This window comes from Gavia stellata, chromosome 9, assembly GCF_030936135.1.
Source record: "Gavia stellata isolate bGavSte3 chromosome 9, bGavSte3.hap2, whole genome shotgun sequence".
Lineage (NCBI taxonomy): Eukaryota > Metazoa > Chordata > Aves > Gaviiformes > Gaviidae > Gavia > Gavia stellata.
In genome coordinates, this window is record NC_082602.1 from 3428789 (window position 1) to 3448649 (window position 19861).

At 41.1% G+C, this 19861-nt stretch overlaps 1 protein-coding gene across 1 annotated transcript in view; it reads right to left on the bottom strand.

Annotated features, from left to right (window-relative positions):
• Positions 1-530: 530 nt before the first annotated feature.
• Positions 531-19861, bottom strand: part of MCU (mitochondrial calcium uniporter) — a 93075-nt gene continuing 73744 nt past the window's right edge. Inside the window, exons 2-8 of the mRNA XM_059821170.1 lie at positions 15234-15303; positions 10995-11165; positions 9946-10050; positions 6555-6715; positions 5865-6068; positions 3630-3746; positions 531-2439 (exon numbers count right to left, since the gene is read on the bottom strand). Coding sequence (XP_059677153.1) covers positions 2323-2439; positions 3630-3746; positions 5865-6068; positions 6555-6715; positions 9946-10050; positions 10995-11165; positions 15234-15303 — 945 coding nt within the window. The 3' untranslated portion in view covers positions 531-2322. The remainder of the gene's footprint in view (positions 2440-3629; positions 3747-5864; positions 6069-6554; positions 6716-9945; positions 10051-10994; positions 11166-15233; positions 15304-19861) is intronic.

Here is a 19861-nt window from a genome sequence, read left to right on the forward strand (position 1 = left end):
AAGTTAATGAACAAACTGTATGTCATCATGACAAATCAAGCCACAGCCATTCAAAAGGCCCAGAAAGTTAACAGAAGCTTAAAACTTCAGTTTTCCTCTGAAACAGCACTGGAATGCAACATAGAAACACACTGACACCACTCGGTATGTTTTAGGTTGCTGGGTGTTATACACCCAAATATATTCTTATCCTGCAACCTGCCACACATGTCCAGATTTTGTTAGCCTCCCCATGGAGCTACTATGCTGGTCAAACAAAGGCAGATCTCTGTTAGACCAAACATCTCTACCTCACCACCTCAACTGCTCTTGAGATCCCTGTGTTACGCAGCTAGGCATGGCAGCAAGATCTCCATCCAAGCTTCTTCAGGAAAGCTATTATCTGCATCAACATGGCCTCAGTGATGTAAGGTCAAGAAGAAACAACCTAAACAAAAAGAAATGGAGGAAACTCAGGAAGCAGCTGCCACACATCCAATATTCTTTTCTCAGCTGGGGAAAATAACGTTATTCAAGAGCACCAATTCAAAAACTGAATAGTTATTTATTGTTCCAGAAGTACATTGCTCTTTTATACATATTTCATAAATGATACAGGATTTTACACATGTTCAGTTTGTTTTGTTTTTTAAAGAAGGACTTTTCTCCATGCTCCCTCCCTCATCCCAAACGCACACCAAGGATTCAGCTACAGGATCATGTTCATTTTTTTCCCTTTAAAACGCACCACACAAACAGGATAAAACAGATAAAAAAAATCACACAATGTAATTAAATTGAAAGACAGAGGAAAAGGGGAATGGAGGAAAAAAAACCCCTAGAAACATGCACCCAATTCGGTCCAACATGCCATTGAGTAAGAGGCAGCAATTCCAGCTGTGTTTCCACATCTGCAAGGCACCTGGCATCTAGTTAATACTGATTTTTTTTCTTTTTTTTTTTGTTTAAAACATGGTTCTCCAAAAAAACAGAAGCCTCTTTCCATGACACAGTGAGGAGTAGTAGTGAAACATCAAAAAAACCAGCCAGCTTTTCTGTATATAAAGCTTAGTGCCCTTCTCCTACCTTCATCCTGTCTCCACAGTACTTATCAGCAGGATGCTAAAACAGACTGACCCGCTTTGAATGAAGAGATGGTTTATCTGCTTAGAGTTCAGCCAGCCTTGCTAGAAAAGAGGGCAATGGGTTGACTTTCCTTCCTCTATTTCTTTTAGCCAAGAACAAGAGATGTCATTAGCCACTCCTAAGAAATCCTGACCTGTGGGTGCAAAGTTCATCTAAAGCTACTTAAGTAGGGGAAAGTGCTAGAGAATGGAAGTAGTTTTGTGTCTTGCACTGTAAGAGCCCTGGGCTTTCAAAAAGCCTCTGGGCAAGGAAAATGCTTTGACCATTTTATCCCGTTACACAAGCAGTCAAATATCAAGTTTAATTATTCCATGTTCCAAAACTGTTCATTTAAGTAGGAGTCATGATTCTGCAACAGTTTCATAATCCTTTAAACCTTTATAATTTCATAGTCCAGGTGGCTATCAGATTTGGGGTAGGAAGAGGGGAATCTCCCTCTCTTAAGACTGAATATAAAAAACCTCTCATGCAATGCTGCCATTGATTTTTAGAAGGAGCTCAAGGGCATTGGGACGCAAAGTTTATATAGTTATTATGGAATAATCCAAAATATCAATTATCAAATGTCCAGAAGAAAACTTGTTCCTTCTCTCACTTGGCTACAACCAATCTGTGCTACAAATAAGCAAAGGAGGAAGTCAGTGGAGCACATGGGGTGGGCCGGGAAGGGGAAGCTCACGGTTTTCCAGTAGAAAGCAGTCTTGTAGTAACTTTATAAAAGAGACCAAGTCTGATCAGAAGTGTGCGTGTTACTGGCGGTGGAGTGCAAGTTCTGATCACCAGCCATAGCTCCAGGTGGCTTGGATTCTTTGTTCTTTTTTTTCCTTTTTTTTTTTTGAGAGAGAAAGAGAGATCTGAGTCAGGTAAGGGAAAATTTAAAAAGCTAAGCAGGCTGCTGGTGTCTTTATCAAGAGGCAGACCCTGCAAAGCTGGAAGAAGACACCCCTACACCCCAGCATTACATTCTTTTCATGAACCCCCCCAATCCTGTATTTGTACACAATTGCCATTCAGACAGTTTTTAAATATGACTATTTGCCAAGCCCTTTTTAGAACTAACATTCCACAAAGTCCCATCTTCAGTTTAAGAGATTCCCCCCCCTACAGTCCTTTGTCTTGATTAAAGGTAAAAACCCTCCACCCCCACATCACCTCCCAGCTTCCACCTGCAATGCTTTTTAATTAAAAAGGCAGGAGCTATGAACAGTTTTTTTGCCGGGGTTCAGAGCTTCTTTGCTGATCAGTCTTTTTCATCAATTTGCTGGATGGGCAGGTGAACCTGCAGTGGGTCTCGAAGCCTCTTAAGGTCCAATTCTGCCTAAAAGTAAAAAACACATTATAAAGAACAAGCTCCCAATACACCTTCCCCAATACCGTTCCCCTTTACAGAATAGAAAGCTTTTCCATATTTCCTTGTTTTCCCTGTCCAGAAGGGAAGCATTCAAGAAGTAAAACAATGTCACAGGCTCATATTTGGGAAAACCATTTCTCAGCACGTACTGAAAGACATTTGCCCTGTACTTCTCTAAACTTGTCTGCATGCACTCACTTAAAAGGATTTGATCCCAAAAAACTCACAGGAACCCTTTTTTTAAAAAAAAAAAACCAAAAAATAAAACCCTAGATTAATGGGAATGGTTGATTGTAGAAGAAAAGCTCCATGAAAATATAACCACCCAAGGGAATCTGTATTCAACATGGCATGAGAAAACCCAGAGGTCTTCCTGGGTTTTCTCATGAAACCAAGAGAGCCTAGCCCTGACCTCCCTCTACTCCTTGCGCAGCTCCTTCTCCAAGGCAGGAGAGAACACATCCTCCCCTGGATATCCTACACTGTCATTTCCAGAGCCTGGGAATAAACAGAGAATGATACAGAGCAGTGAAAAAGAATGTGGTAGTTCTGCTTTTTCTGCTCATGCCATCCTTCTGCAGAAAGACTCTCAGAAACACGAGGAAAGATCTCTACCCGACTCCTTTGTTGAACAGATCCCACAATGCGGACAGTCTGCCAAAACTGTCTGTCTCCAGAATATGAGAAATCTGCCCCCATTGCCTCTAACAATACAGCTAAATTTTTTGAACATTATTTTCCAGGACTGCAACCCAGCGCACTGAAGTGCTATGTCAGGAAGACATGAACTGAATGGATTCAAGTCTTCATTCCTCGCTAAATCCATCTGGTGTGTAGGAGCTGAGAAGAAAGGAAATCTTGAATTAGGCTCCTCTGAGGCATGAAGTGCCTGAAGCAACTCAAGATTTGCCAGCAGTTTCTAAAAGGCCCTTACAGATAGATATAGGCAACTGTTTCATGTTGATTTACACATCCAGCAATTCTATTCTTAGGCATATCAAAGCCAATTCAATGATTGCACTGGGGCTGTGACAGGAAAATGGGCTGCAAACCTAAGATACATCCATTCTTGTTTGAGGTGCATCTATTAATAGCAGCTAAGAGCTAGCAAGCAGTAATTTCTTTGTCTTGTTTCTGGAAAAATTCTTGGTACCTGAGCAATTGCATCCTTGAGTTGATTGTATTTCTCTAGATCAAATCGTGTCTTTTTGGCTCCTTTATGGAAAAATAGTAAGTACTGTCTGTCTCTGGCATCTGGATAAACATATTCCTAAAAAGAAAAAAAGACAGGAATAAAGCATCAACAGGATGCAACACAGGATACCATTAGCACAGTATGTATCAGGTGTGTTTTGGGAGGATGGCTAGCTTCTGTCAGTGAAGGCACAAGACCAGACAGCATTGTCCAAGCTCACTCTGTGTGGTGGGGTGACCCCAGCCAGCAGCTAAGCCCCCACCCAGTCACTCGCTCACTCCCCCGCAGCCGGATCGGGGAAGAGAATCAAAAGGGCAAAAACCAAGAAAAACTTGAGTCCAAATAAAGACAGTTTAATAAGTGAAGAAAACAAACCCAGAAGAGTGATGCGAAAGCAATCACTCACCACCTCCCACCAGCAGACCAATGCCCAGCCGGTCTCTGAGCAACAGCTACTTTAGAGAAACTCCCCCCCAGTTCATTGCTGAGCATAATATTACATGGTGTGGAACATCTCTTTGGTCAGTTCAGATCAGCTGTCACAGCTGTGCCCCCTCACAACAGCTCACCCACCCCCAGCCTATTCCCAGGGGCAGGGGAGCAAGGAACAAGAAACAGAAGGCCTTGATGCTGTGCAAGCAGTGTTCAGCAACAGCAAAACCACTGGTGTGTTATCAAGACTGTTTTGGTCACAAATCCAAAACACAGCACCACACCCGCTGCCATGAAGAACATTAACTCCATCCCAGCCAGACCCAGTACAGTCAGGCATTTGCTTCTCTACTAGTATGTTACACTCCAGCAGTGAGTTACCATCACTTCTCTCCTGTCCCAAATGTGTGAATCCTTCCACGCAGAGAGAACAAAAACCTAACACGTTTCAGGGTTCCAATACTGACAGTTTATGGGGGAAAAAGCTATAAATACTAGAACAAGCCTTTGTAAGATGGCCCTTACTCTCTCTTTCTTAGGGTCATAAACATGCAAAGGCTAATTAAAGCAACAATAGCTGCTCATAAGTTCATCTCTCAACCAAGCTATGCAGGCAAGAACAAGAACCCAATACCACAGCTTTTGCCAGGGATGCTCTACTGCAAAGTCACAGCTTTTAAGAGCGTGCAGATAACTCGGAGCAGCAGAGCTGTTCACACCAAATCCCACATAGCCTCTACGGTCTGGCTGCTGAAGTTAACTCTCCCTTGCACTGGAACATCACACAGCCTCTGTGCCTGGTATGCATCCAATGATCAGGGCTGTCAGGTGGAGAAAAGCTGCATTCAGAGTCAAGCCATCCCTAAAACACTACGATTTTAAGTCTGGCAGAAGAGGTACTAGTTCACATGGATGATTCGATTAAAACATCCGATCCGAGTTCAAACATGGCAGAAGTTCCAACCGCACTTGATAAAAACTATTGCAGCAGCCCTGACAGGGGCACGCATGTCCTCAGCCCCTGAAATGATGCAGCTGACAGACCACTGGGACACCATGCTGGAACACCCGAAGTGTCTGCTCTGGTGGTCTTGTGACAGTAGAGACTCTTTTGAGCCCTTCCTCCCTCATTATTTAGGTGAAATTAGGAAGTTTGAATGGGAGTGATGAGAAAAACCCATGTACTAGAAATCCACACCAAGTCTTTTACAACTACAAGGATCCAGAGAAGGATTGTTCATCAGGATGGGAGGCCAGATCCATGAAACACTTAACAAAAGCATTTCAAACATGATCCCTGAACCTTTCTTGTCTCTTTAAAAAGGCCAGCATCTCATGTCAGAGAGGTGTGCTTCCTTGAAACTCAGTAGGTACCTCATGTACCCATAGTTTATCTGGGCTGATAAATCACAGCACTTGGAGGCCTCCGGTGCAAGTCAGTGTGTGTGAGGCTGCGTGTGTGTGTGCAGAAACCATTACCTGTCAGTAGATGAACCTGTATAGCTAAAGCAGTCAATCACAGAACATACATAAGCATTTATGGTAAAACAACCAGGAAATCAGCAACAACCACCACCAGAAAACCCTACCATACATCACCATCCTGGACAGCAAAAATTAAATTAAGCGGCATCTAGGTTCCAACAGGATAAGGAAGGTGCAAAGCTACTTCTAACAGGCACAATTTTGCTATTTTTCTATGGACTAGAGCTCAAAGGAAGTCTTCTATTAAAGTGTCAATGTCAACACAATAAGTCCTACCTGGCGAGTCATTACGAAATACGCATACATTGCCATCGCACTACCATAGGTGATGAAATAGGTGACTGGCTCCATAATGTCCCAAGAATACTCCCACCAGGTGAGGCGGGCCAGAATCCCAAACTGAGTGGCCATGTAGGCCAGGCCTCCCCACAACACCAAGGTTGTCCTCTTCTCTGCTTTCCTGCTGAGCTCCATCCTTACCTACGGGAGATAGAAATACATGCCTTGTATTCTCAAAAATAATTATGTTAATATAATTAAGAGATAACAAAAATAACAACTTGTATTTATATTAAATGCTAAGTGGTTTGAGACATATTATTTGAGTCTATGTTATGCAGACAAATCCAGACTTCTTTTCCATCAGTATCCTGCCATCATCCATATTTCACTCTGAGCATGCTCTGGATACCTCACAGAACTGCTTATTTCTGTGTGTTCAGAGATGTTCTGTTGCATTAGCCCCAGTCTTTATTTACTACCAAGTTCATTTCCAATTATATAAAGCAAGGAACCAAAATACTTCCACAGAAGGTAGAAACAGACATAGTTTGGTATACACTCAGGGCATCTTCTGCTTCAGTGATCTTAGAACTATTTGAAACATGCCAGGGACCTAATTAAAACCTTGAAATAAATTAAGGCTGCATTTGGAGGATAAGTAAAATACAATGAGAAACTTCTCACTTTCTCTAGCGGTGCTATTTGCTCCTTCAATTCCTCTAGTCTCCCTATCAGCTCCTTCTCTTTGTTCAGCTGGTGCTCCTCAATGCACAAGGCGGTATACAACTGCTGAACCAATGTCTTGACATCATTCAGCGTCGTTGCATTTTCATGGCTTAAGAGCTCTAGGAAAGAAAGAGACTGCTTTATATGCATTAATCTACAAAACTGTTGTTACATTGCACAGGAAACACATGAAACCATCTTTTCAAAAAAGAAGCCTTTGGAAGAACTCCAGCACTCTACGACAAGGCAATTTCTTCAAGAGAAAACCAGGCTTTATTATTGGATATTCCTAAAATTGGATAAGAACAAGAAATACATGCTATTAGCTTGACAGATATCAACAGCTACTTCTGATCCGTATTTATACACAAGACTTAACAAAGACAAATCAACAACTAAACAAGTATAATCCATCACACTAGCTGTCAAGAAACAGCCAGAATTCAGACTATGGACCATCAGCAACCAAAGTAATTGATGACAGCAACCAAAGATCTTGGGTTAGTGGCCCCAGAACATGCAGTCTTATGACAATTATTTTGAGTACCAATGCCAGGAATAGTTTCCCAACACTGTGGGCAACCACGCACTGTACTGCCTACCGGGTAATGAAATTCTCCCTCACAGTATTTAAATAAAGACAGTAACAGGGCCACTATCTGAAACTACCTTTATCCCTGCATTTATAAAGATTCCAAAAGGAAATCAACCTGTAAACAAGTTGTGACTAGGCGTATTGTATTACACACTCCCTATGGAAAACAACAAGTTTCAAATTAAAGCAAAAGAACTTGACATTAGCCAAATAAACATAAAAAACTAATTAATTTTTTATAGCATCCTTGGGCTTGTACCTTAGGTTATCTTCTCAAAATATGATTTTACCAACACAGAAAACAGAACTGACATGGAAAAGCTGCAGCAACTCATCTTCTGGGAAAGCTAGACTTGGCCTGCAACTCTCAAACAAGCAGCAAGTAAAAGAGTTTCAAGTCACAAAAAGCTATGGACAGCTTAAGTTTTAACACCAGCAGCTCAAGGGAACGAAGTGACTCAGTTGTCTGCACCAAGGCACCCAAAGCACGCCACATCCACCTCCAGCTAGAGCGCTCCTGTGCCCCTATGAATTAAAAAAAAAAGTGTTCCTACTGAACTGACCATCAAAAGTACCTAGTATTTAAGATTACAGCGTTCTGGCATTTCCATTTCAAAATGCACAGGGTGATTTTGTAAAAATGGAAAAGCAGTAGCTGAAAAGTTTCACAGAACTAATCTCAGTGCCTATTTACGGGCACATTCATTTTAGTACAAGCTAACTAGAGAAATCTCCTTGGCAAATAAATCGAAGGTGGCAATTTCACGTAACCTAGGTGATCCCAGAGCTCACCTACCAGCGCACAATGGGTATATCATACAAGCGAGCTAACCAAAACCGATGCTCTAACACAGACTTTGCTCTCTCAAACATTAGGTAAGTGGGATGTATGAATTGCCTTACCTTGGGACAGCGATTTCTCCAGTGCAGAAACAGACACCATGTCTGCATTCTCATTTAGTTGTATTAAAAATTGCAGACTAGACCAGCTAGGCTTGATACCATCACCTGCTCTCAGGGGCTATCAGTTGGAAGAGATACCTTGTTGAAATCCTCACTCCACTTCTCTGGCTTACAACGTCTTAGAAGTGTGTGAAAACACCACATGCGAGACACAGAGCAGTGGGGTGATAGAGCAGAAAGTAACTTTTGTGTGTGTGTGATATCCAGTGATTTAGACATCCAGTCTTAATGGAGAGTTTTCTGTTAAGGCGCTTTTAAGGAGACTGGAAAAACACATCTCTAGTAAAGGTCAGTCTAACCCCACAGACAGGGGAGAAACAACATCTCACTCAATGCTGCACTCCCAAATTCCAGAGTCTCCCACATACTAAGGACAAGTGGCTACACCAAGTTTCCCGAGGCAGAAATTTACTTTTTACTTGGTATTTTGATATTGTGAACAATAAAACACTAGAATACATTTTCACTATTTTCCTTGCAAAAAGGTCCTTGGAAGCTAACTGCATCTACAGAGGAAGATACCATATATCAGCAGATCTTCCTACAAGTCAGCCATCCAGGGTAGTCTCAGGCCCAAAAGATATGGTCAGTCTCCTGATTTTTGATATATCAACTTGCTTTAACTTGTGGTCTTATTCAGGCTGCTCAACATGGTAAAAGGAACATTAACAGTTCCCTCACAGCTTTTGCCTTTTGAATGATTTTGCTCATTATCTACTGCTTGAAGAGAGGCATAAGAAAAGAAAGCCCAAACACTAGGGAAAAGATGCAAATAAATAGAGGAAAGTATTTCCACCATCTAACCTCAATTGGACGTGCAAGTCAAGTCATAAATCCTTCCTAATTTGTCTGCTTGTCTACAGGGCCAAAAATTCCTTTTAGAAAAATACTGCTTGCAAACTTCATATTATTGCCTGTAACAGTAATGGAACAATAAGGTAGACAAAAATCCCGCACTATCTGTGAGCCAAGGAACAATCAGAGCAACATTTCCAACGCCAGTCCTTTTGTTTAAGTCCTCAGAGGATGCAACAGGCGTGGAAGAACCTGGTGCTTTATGAAGCCTTTAAAGTTGCATAGGAGAAAGCGTAGCTGGTAGATGAAAATACCAAGTTCCTGCCTCTGCTGGTAACTCTGGAGTGTCTCAAAAGCTTCTTGCAAGTTTTCACATCCTGAAAGTTACACAAGTGTCCACAACCCATTATTTAAAAGGATTTTCTTATTGATTCAAAATAGGTTGGCTTCCCTTCCTATTTGATTCTTAGTAATGTAACCTTGTAAGAGCACGGTCTCATTTATTTCACTGTTTGTTAGCTAACAAGGTTTCAAGGTTTATTTGCAATACTTGAAGTACCACACTTAAAAGGAAACAATGTTAACTGTCAGGTGAGGGAACGATTTATTCTTCCAAATCAGATAATGTAAGTTTCAATCTAATTCCCATTTTGTATTGCACTCCTTCAGAAAGAGTTAAATTAAATTACCTTTCAGTAATTAGAAAAAAAAATTCAAAAAATTTAGAAATTAAAAGAAATTACATTTCTTCATTTATTCCTCTTATGGGGAGGGTACTAGCTTTGAGCAGAATGAATATTTGCTTTTCATCACTGACTACTCCGATTACTTGGATATCACTAAATTAGACTCCAAGGGCAGGATTAGAAACTGCAAGGTTTCCTTTCGAAATAACACTTCATGTTCTCAAACAAGTTAATAAAGCATGCTGCAATTAAGCAGGGAACTCAATACTGAAATTTATTTCTGATGTTTACCAGAACCAGGCTGGTTTACCTCTCTTTGGTGGTCTAACATGATATGCGACATCATTAATGATCAGTTTGAAGTCATCCAGCAGAAGCAAATCTATACCTGTGGAGGAGGCGACACGTGTGCCATCTGTAAGACAAACACAGATGCCTCATTAAACAACAGAAACAAAGTACCTAAACGTGCCGTGGCTAAGCAAGTTGTAATGCCATCCCAAATCCAGTTGTTGGGCTTTCACATTTTCCCCACAGACAATACCCTTTGACAAAGACAGATATATAGTTTGGGACACCTTACATGGCAAATGCTAGCTGACCTATATATGCAGCTGCTTCCCTAAATTCGTGATATTTTGGGTCATCTTACAAAAAAGTAGTTCACTTCATCCCACACACTTTTAATATTTTACTGTGTTTTGCAATACAATCCACTTAAGTGACCTTCATCTCTCCCCACTGGCATTAGAAATAGTTATTTCAGTCTCTGGTATCGGACAGCTTTGACTAACCTAGTAAACACATCCCTCCCAAGCCAAGACTTTTAGGGAAGTGTCTGCTTTGATGGCGCTTTCGTAAGAGATCCTCACGACATTTCAGAGCTTTGGTGGCTAGCAGATACGTAGCAATTCAGCAAAACACAGCAAAATACAACATTAAGTCAAATATGATTGAGTTTTCACAGCTAAACAAGATACTGTTTCCCTTGTACCACCTTTTAAACCCAATTACTTAAAAATCGATTAGAACATCTACATAGGTTGCATAGCTTGCATCTTCCCTATTAAATAGTAGAAAATTCACCAAAAAGATAGATATTAGTCTTAACGGAGGTAAGCTAGGCATTAGGAATGTTTTCCTCTTCTTCCTTCACTCTACAGTCAGACTTCCTTGGTAGACCTGACTACACAGGGACAGCTAACAGGAAATTCTTACTCTAGGAATGGCGTTTTTACCCTCTACTTTTTCAGGAATGTCCAAAAACTCACACCATAACAAGCTTTTACTTAAAAAGCAAAAGGTTGGATGAAAATAGCTGGCAAGCAAGTAAATCAATTAGTTTGTAAACAACAGTACCTGATGAGTAGATTGCAACCCGATCAATTCCTCGGTCCTCTGCTTGCAGCTGTTGTAAGAACACACCAACAGAGTCTGAGATAGGTTTAAGCGTGAACTGGCAACGTTCACGCCGGGATGGAAGATTCACAGAAATCACAGGTAACCCGTTTTGGTAAACCACCGTCACTTCTACAAAGAAGAGACAAATACAAGTTTAGCATTAAAAATTGACAGATCTTCTTGTAATAGTTCTGTATTTGTCCCACGGAGAAAAGGGCAAACATGGTTATGAGCTGAAAGTGAAACAGACTTTAAATTTTTGGTTCATCTTTTATGAAGAGATGTGTCCATCAAAGAAGAACAGAGGGATGTCAGAGGTTTTCACTCCCATTAACTTGGCAGTATCTGTTAAGCTTTCTGTGCTTTGTGGAAAAGTAAAAGATATTTACTCTAAGCACAATCCTGTTTACACTAAAGGCAACATAAAATCTAAAAGCCACATCATGACAGCATAGTATGTTTTGATGAGTTTTTGAGAACCAAAATATTTTGGAAGACAAAACACTGTGCAATTTATCAGGATTTATAGCCCAGAAGACAAAGGCAGACCATGTACATTAGGAAACATCAAGGAAGGACCTACTTAAAACCTTTTTATTCTTGTTTAGTTCCGATTTCCTCCTCTTTGTCCTAAGGCAACAAATATTTAAGAGAGCAATCAGGAGTTGGAGGCTACAGGGACAGTGCTCCGAGTTTAAGCTTCAAGGTTATTTAATCTAAAATTCATGGGATCAATACACTTTGTACTTCAGAAGACAGACATTACTACTTAGGTGTAGATAAAACAACATTTTTCCATTTCTTTAGTGCTGTCAGGAGCTTTTTCAGAGCATTCTTAAGGATTTCAGTGCACCTTTCTAAAATTTATGGCAGTGACCTGCATGAACTGTAAGCTAGTTATTACTTTACCGCCAGAAAGACAGGCCACTACGTGCTTCAGGTTACCCATACATAGAAAAAAACAGAAGTTAAGAGTTCGTATTCCCTAAGCCCTCTATCGAGTCACAAAGTCGAAATTTTCCCCCAGTACAGTAGTTGCTAAGATATAGCAGCACGCCTAAAAATGATTCACTTCAGATTGCTACGTATTTTTCTTATGTAAAAACATAAGGTTTTTTTGTTGCACAGAGCATTGCTGTCAAGGATTGTGCAGTCACACCCACCCACACGGCTTCTGGCTTAGTATTCCCACCTGTTGTAACTTTGGCCAACTACATGAACCACACCATCTGAACTCATCTAACACATGTATTGACACACCAAGTCAATTTAAGCAGCTAACATCAAAACTAGTTGGTCAAAGAAGTCAGCGCAAGTAGAGAGAGAAGCAAATAATGTAATCTTAACTACCGAAGGAAATTATTTCTCAGCACACCACTGTTCAGAAAGTTTTGCCACCAAAGGCTTGTATACCTCCCTCCCCTTTCAGCGATTTGCTGCCAGATGATGAACTGGTTTATAACAGGATCATTTGCATATTAGGACAAGTCTTGGGGCAACATGCCTTTCTGAAAAGGAAGGCTCATGGATGCTGAGAAAGGATGCGCCAAGTACACTTTTATAAAGCCAGAAGAGTTCTCTCAGGCTTTTAAGTGTACTGTCACGTGCCTTCATCAACTGAATCAAGCGTACAAAGGCTTTTTCCCTCTTCAAGGGGATTGCTCTCCAGCGCTGACAAAGAGGTCCTTATGCCATCTTTAGAGACTAGGTGGAACTGACCAGCTATGGACATCTAAAATGACTAAAGCATCCCAAGAGGCCCCAGTATTTGGGAACCTACAGATGTCCATTCTAAAGACTCAGATACCTGACAGGATTTTAGTAGCTTTAGTGTTTCAAAGATTAAAACTCAGAGACAACAGTCAGATATTTACTGAAAAAAAGAAAAGCAAAGTGCCAATTTGTTTGGACTGTTAGATAGAATTTCAAACTCCTTATCAGCAGCTGTTATGACACCAGCTCAGATTTTTTGCATTCTTTCACTCAAGTATTTGAGCAAGAGAGTAGTAAGAAATAGATTAGCATTAGCTTCACTCCTGATAGCAGGCTCAGGTATGATCAACATGTTTAGAAGCTTAAATAGCCAAATAAGTATTGAATTCATTGGTTCTGTGAGCAGCATATATAACATCAACTTATGTGCTGTTTACACAACCACAAGACATGAAAAACATCCTTTATTTAAAATGCTACCTTGATTATACAGGTAGTAAGACAGTTTATTGTAGAACAGAACAGTAACAGTGTTTGCACCAACACTTTTCCGTGTATCCCCATTGGTACGATACAAGGGCAGCTCCATGACTGCCAACTTTGGAGGAGGTGCCTACCAGCACCAGCCCTGCTGCATTTTAACCCTCCACAGACCAGATGGAGACCACAGCGATAAATACAATAGGTCAGACTGCGCCAAGAGTCATCAGCATTGGTAGCACACACAAAAAAAACATTTCTCAAGGATTTCCAGCTTAGGTGAAGTGTTAAAGACCGAACTATTTCTTTCAGAGGACAGGCTCAGTACATCTGGAATTACAGTTGGTTTATGTTTTCCTTACAAAAAGCTCGTAAAAGTGATTTTCTAGCCAAATTCACCTGTGGGGAAAGCCCATAATTCCAGCTTGATCCTCTCATACCTCCCACGCAAGTAATGTCTGGTCAGATTTTTACTGCATTGGAGAAGGAAGAGCTCAGAGGCAAATAAAAAAAGAAAAAATCCAAAGGACATGTCAATAACACAAACCTAACAGACAGCAACAGACAGCTCCAGTTAAATTTATTAACAAGACACTGTGATATGGTTGTCTGCCATGCTCTCCTCTGCTCTGACAGGCCTGTCGATTGCCTGCATGAGGGCAACTACAAGTTACTAAGCGGACAAAGCATTTTGGCATTTCACTAATTATACAGCAAACATTTTAGCTAATTTCCACCGATTACATGTTAAGCCAGTATTTAAATACACAGGACAAGTAAAGGAAAGTAATTGTACACAAATGTGTTTCACTTACATTTACAGGCACCTACAACCTGGCCAAGGATGCTGCTAAATAAGACCATGGAGGATTTTGAAAGCTTTACACACTATATTAAGCGTGAGGTTACTTTGAGATATCAATTCCATCTGAGCACCACAAAGTTTTGACTCAACCATATGTGCACCAGTAACAGGTCATTAGTATTTTTTAAAGATTTCTGTTCTTGCATAAGAACAACTTAAACAATACATTAGGCTATAAAAAAGTGTGTGGCCAAAGAAGTCAGTGTTGAACATTTACTACTGGTAAAGGTGAAGTTATTGAAAGAAATAACAAGAGAACTATTCACGCACAATACAAGGAGAGGTAAAAATCAAATCAGGCAAGCAGCACATTATCCTCTCAACCGTGTATTTGTCCTCTGCACTTCTACCTATTTAAGCATTCAGGTTTTTGAGTTCTACACAGCAGTCATGTTCTCTTTGTGTTTGCACACACTCACTACATTGGCAGGGGAAGCAATTATACCGAAGCCCTTTACTTTATTAGCTTTCAGGCTTTATTAACAAGACTTAATGGGGAGATGATCCACTAACAGCTTGTGTCAGTCAGCATAAGCGCTCTAGTCTTTGCACACAGCATGCAGATGTTAAGCAGGCAGCGATCTCAAAGCTGATCGTTTCCTCTTTGCGTTCTGGCATACTGAGATTTTTTAAGTTCCACCAGTGCATTCTTTTGCTTTATGTTACAACCACCTTATCAAAAAAGCTTAATGTCTGAGCTGTCCCAGAATTTAAATAAAGGAACAAAATTGCCTTGGCTTCACAACTTCTTCACTACAGCAAACAGTGCTTTCAACCGTTTGAGCAAGTAGCTGGCATGAACTGCACTTTCATTACAGAAACGAAGTTAACAAGGCACACAGTACCCTGAAAGGTAGGCATTGCACAGCCGTCACAGCTACATCAGGCAAAAAAATGGACAGTTGCATGCAATTACATCTTTCTTTATAAAGCCTGTCTGGTTTTGTACGACCAGTTATTAGAAAAGTTGACTATTTCCTTAATTCTTCTCGACTAACTTTGTTCTCTGTCGCTTCCTTAGTTCAAAAGTGGATTACCTCCTAGCCAGAAAAGCCTCAACCAGAAAAGGGGGTCAGGGAACACGATTTAAGTTCGGGAAGTCCAAAGTGAGCCAGGAGTTTCTCCATGTCAATACTCACCATCAGAGGGCACTACTGTACTGCAATAGACCACCCTCACACTCTGCCAAGGAGAAAGCCTCTGATGCACCTGGAAAACACAAGCACAGCAAAAAGGACAAATGTTCAGTGCCGCTCGTCTGGCAGAATCGCAGCCCAGTGCCACCTCCTGTCCCCCCTCCCGCCATCACCTACCCCAATGCCTGTGCTAGGCATTTCCTCCCATCCGCCGCAGGGGTACCCACAAACCAGGAGCGCCTGTCAAGAACAGCCTCTTCTCTTCCATCTGTCACCCAGGAGGGCTTCCCCCCTCAGCCAAGTTCACCTCTACACACCTCACTCTCAACGCACAGCGTTTAAAGCGAGACCATATAACAGAACAGCTGTGATTTTTTTTTTTCCCCTTCATGTAAAATGTATTTTTCAAGCCACGTTGAGTTAAGCAGTTTTAAGAAATCAATTTAGATTATTAGGCAGACATGGCAAGTAGAGATCACACAACAGCATCAGCCTTTACAAATAAAAAAAAAAGAAGTTTTAGCATAACAGTGGGAGAGGGTTAGGGAGTTGTGGATTAAGAGGTTCATTCTCTTAGGTTGTTTTCTCTGCTGACTTACATGTTTTTTCTTGTGTCCTTACAGAGAGAGTAAAGCCAAACTCTTAAGGTACAAGTAGTAAACGTGCTTGTTCATAGAAGAACAAATTGTTCAAGAGAAACTCCAAAAATTGTGGCACTGAACTATAAAAAAAAGAGTCCAATAAGAAGAAAGCACATGAATGGTTTGTATGCTCTGCAACCTTGGCAAGGAACTAATTTGTTCATGAAAATCTAGAATCAGACTGATTTAAAGTCTGTCTTCTAGGATAAGTTGTACTAATTATATACTAATCCTCCCCCAACAGTGAAATTACAATTTTGGCACAAGAGAGACCCATTTTAAAAAAGAATAAGGCGCAACACCAGCTCTCATCTGTCTACAGTGGTATATATTTCAGTGAGTAGCATTCAAGATTTTTCAACAGCTGCCATCAATATGGGCATTCCTATGGTCTGGGATTCTTTTTGTTTGTTGATTTCTAAAATACCTTTATAGAAATGCAGGTTTGGCAGCTGTATCTCACAGGTAGGTCTTGTTTTTTAAGTACATTTCTAATGGAAGTTTGCAAACAAAACCCAGGCTGTTAATTATTTCTCTGCCAAATGGTCCAAACCTCCATATTTTGCGAGGGTGCTTTCAATGATCTACTTAAAATAGCTTTATCTGCTACTTCACTTTTCTTCTGAAGCCTGCTATGCAAATGGAGAATAGTTTCAATTACAGTGGTCTTGAAAGCAGGACCTATGGCCCACATGGTCAGTGCATTGACAGCTCTTGGAAATTCGCTCTCATTTATGCTGTATTTACACTCCATTTTTCTCAGTCTTGACAATGAAAATCAGTCAAGTAACTAAATTTTTCCCGTTGCAACTGCATTTTCAGCTTCCGACAGTTGAGTCAAACAGGCAACTAACAGGAAAAGAGAACTGGGCATTAAACTGCTGTAACTGAACTTAAGTGGGAAGTTGCATGTTTTCGCAAAAGTAACATTTAAAAAAACGCACTGTGTTGGGAGCCAAAGGGCAAAATTGCCTTTTTACATTTGAAAAATAGCAAGTCTTCTGGGCTGACAAACACCCACATGCTACTGCTGAGCAACCAGGAATGCCCCCCCACCTGAAGAAACAGGCTTAAAATTCAAGAAACACCCAACCAAACAAACATTTGCCCAGCCTCACATCCTGGACAAATCAAGCTCTACTGTCTTGGCATCACTGTTACATTATGAAAAAAGTCAGAAGCTTCAATGATCAGAAGCCACACCACATGTAAGCCAGTTTTCAGAACCAAATTTTACCTAAGGAGAGGAAGTCTCTATACGAAGTTTAAAAAAAGACCTTTTCCTATTTGAAACCAGCAACTTCAGTTTCAATCCTTCTAAAAATAGTTATCAGACCAGATACAATAGTAAGTGGGAAGAATTTATACAGCGAGACACAAAACCTCCTGTCAGAGAGCACTACCACAAAGTGCTGTTTATATACTTATTTTACCCAATCCCATGGCGGAGCTGGCTCTTTCAGATATAGGCTTTTCAGTGCTTTGCTCTTCCCTTTTATGTGGCATTAACCATCTGTTTTTGAAATACTGCACACCAAGAGTCTGACTTTCTACCAGATTTGCATGGCAGCCCAAAAATTTAGTAGCAGTTTTCAGAAAATCCTAAACCCAGCATTATTCCATTGCAAAATAGCTATATAACTGAAAGATATTATCAGATAGCATCTGCAAAGACTTTACCTTAAGGCCATGAGCATTTGACAGGTATAAGCTAGCTCCAGAAGTCTCCTGCCCTCACACAATATAAGCAAGAACAAGGAAAAAGGCAAAACGGGTTGAAAACCAGGGCATGTTAGGTGACTCATCAAAAACCTGAGGTGTCCCCAGATTTAACCCCTTTGACAATTCTTTCACCCTGGTTCGGGTCTGAACCAACTCTGTGTTTCAATAACCCCACAGCAGTATGCTGACATTATGTTTTACAGAAATAGACACAGGTTAAACTACACATATCTGTCACTCCTGCAGTTCTGACCTGCGCCTTGCGATACATGCTGCTGCAAGAATTTTCTTATCTTAGAAAACAGTCTCTACCGGTTAGGAAAAGAAAAAAAAGGAACAAACGAACTCAAAGTCAGCAGAGACCTAAATGCCATCTTCTGCCATCCAAGGTTAGCGAGAGCTTAAGGAATCATAAATCATTTTTATTCTTGAAGGGTGGCTGTTTTAAAACTGAAATGGAGAGAAAAGTCTGAAGCCTTTATCCAATGTCTGCAATTCAACAGCTTTATGCAGAAATGTACCAGAAGGCTGAAGCTCGGGACTGAAGCACTGCGGGGCAGAGGAGAGGAACTTGTTTCAAGCTTTGCTGACCAGATCTCACAATTGTTTGCCTGCAGATAAACAGTCGACAGCTCACCACTTCAGCAACCAAGTGCTGAATAACTACATCGAGGTTTCAGTTGAGTCAGATTTGTCCACCAGTCCCAAAATAAGCTATATTTGGAGTGTGAAAAGCACCAAAGTCAGACCACTGAAGTCAGAAGCTTTAAGTGCCCGAATAACTTTCTGGGTCTCAAGAGAACAGATGCAGAAATTCACTTTTCACATCCATTCGATTCTTTGTTTCCTGTCTTATCTGCAGTAAGATGCATGTTAAGAGGCTCAGGGTTATGCAGCAGCTTCGCTCCCAGAATGATTAAGGGAGCGTGAGAAAAAAAAAATCCCAGTCCTTCGTCTAAAACTAAGACTTCATCCTGCCTTGTCAAGGTCTATGTTGGACAAGCCAAAAAGGTAAAAGTAACAGCATCTCTATAGGTCCTAACGTAGCTACTTCAGTTCTGCATGGGTGACAAAGTTAAATAAAGCCCTACTGGAAAAAACAGCCTTTTAGCTACCAGCGAGTGCTCTCTGATGGGAAAAGAGGCAGCAATCTGGGAGAGCTAATGTTCTGCATTTTACGTAATTATCCGTGATAGAATGGTAACAACTTTGGGGTACCAAGTCTCCAAACCCTAATTAAAATCAGAAAAGAAGTTGTCCAGAAAACAAACACCCCATGCATGGAAAAGATGACTATCTTGATCTAAAACAGAAGTAAAACATGCTGCTACCTCATTATCTGGCATACCAGAGCAGCAAAAGCTGCACCTGAAAAACAGAGCATTCTCTGTGTATAAATTTCTTATCATGAGTGAAACCTTTAAGAGATACATTTGCCAGTGCCAGCTGCAGCATCTATTTTACAATTTATGAAGGGCCTCTTTTAAATGAGGCTGACTTAAGTCAGACATGAAGCAGCTCACCTCTTCCAACAAGCAACAGCTTTTCCTCTCTATCCTGACTTGCACAGCACGAAAAACTGGATGTCCTTCCTGGCTCTAACAGTGGTTGTCCTAAAACCTCCTGGGCAGCATCTCAGGGACAAAAATTGCTGTGAGCTTCCCCGAGCATACACCCACCTCAAAAGTGCTGAAGAGCTCCATTTATTGATCTTTCCCTCACTTCAGGGCTCCAACTACTCCTGCTCCTAGATTCAGTCTGTTAATTTTGATCTCTCTGAAACAGTACTTTCATCCTAAGGCGTTGGGTCCCCTTTTGTCCTCCCATTTTGCTTCCCCACACGAGCCATGTCTGCAAAGCAGAGGAGACGCAGAGCGAAACCATGTTCTGATCAGACATCTGCTGTCCAAGCTCCGTGATGTGTAACTTAACAAACCACTAATATTTTTGCACCAGTACATAAGCTCCTACTGGGTTTAAGTACATATAACCGTGGTGGGATGACCATGGCCAGCTGCCCAGCCAGCTGCTCTCTCACTCCTCTCCTCAACAGGACAGGAGGGTGCAAGATGGAAAAAAGCTCATGGGTCGGGATAAAGGCAGGGAGATCACTCACCCAGCTCCTTCACCAGCATAACAGACTTGACTAGGGGAAAGTCGATTTACTGCCAATTGAAGTAGATAACAGCAAGAAACAGACAGAAATTAACACACCTTCCCCCCACTCCAGTACTTTTCCAGGATCCAGATGACCCCTTCATTGCCAAC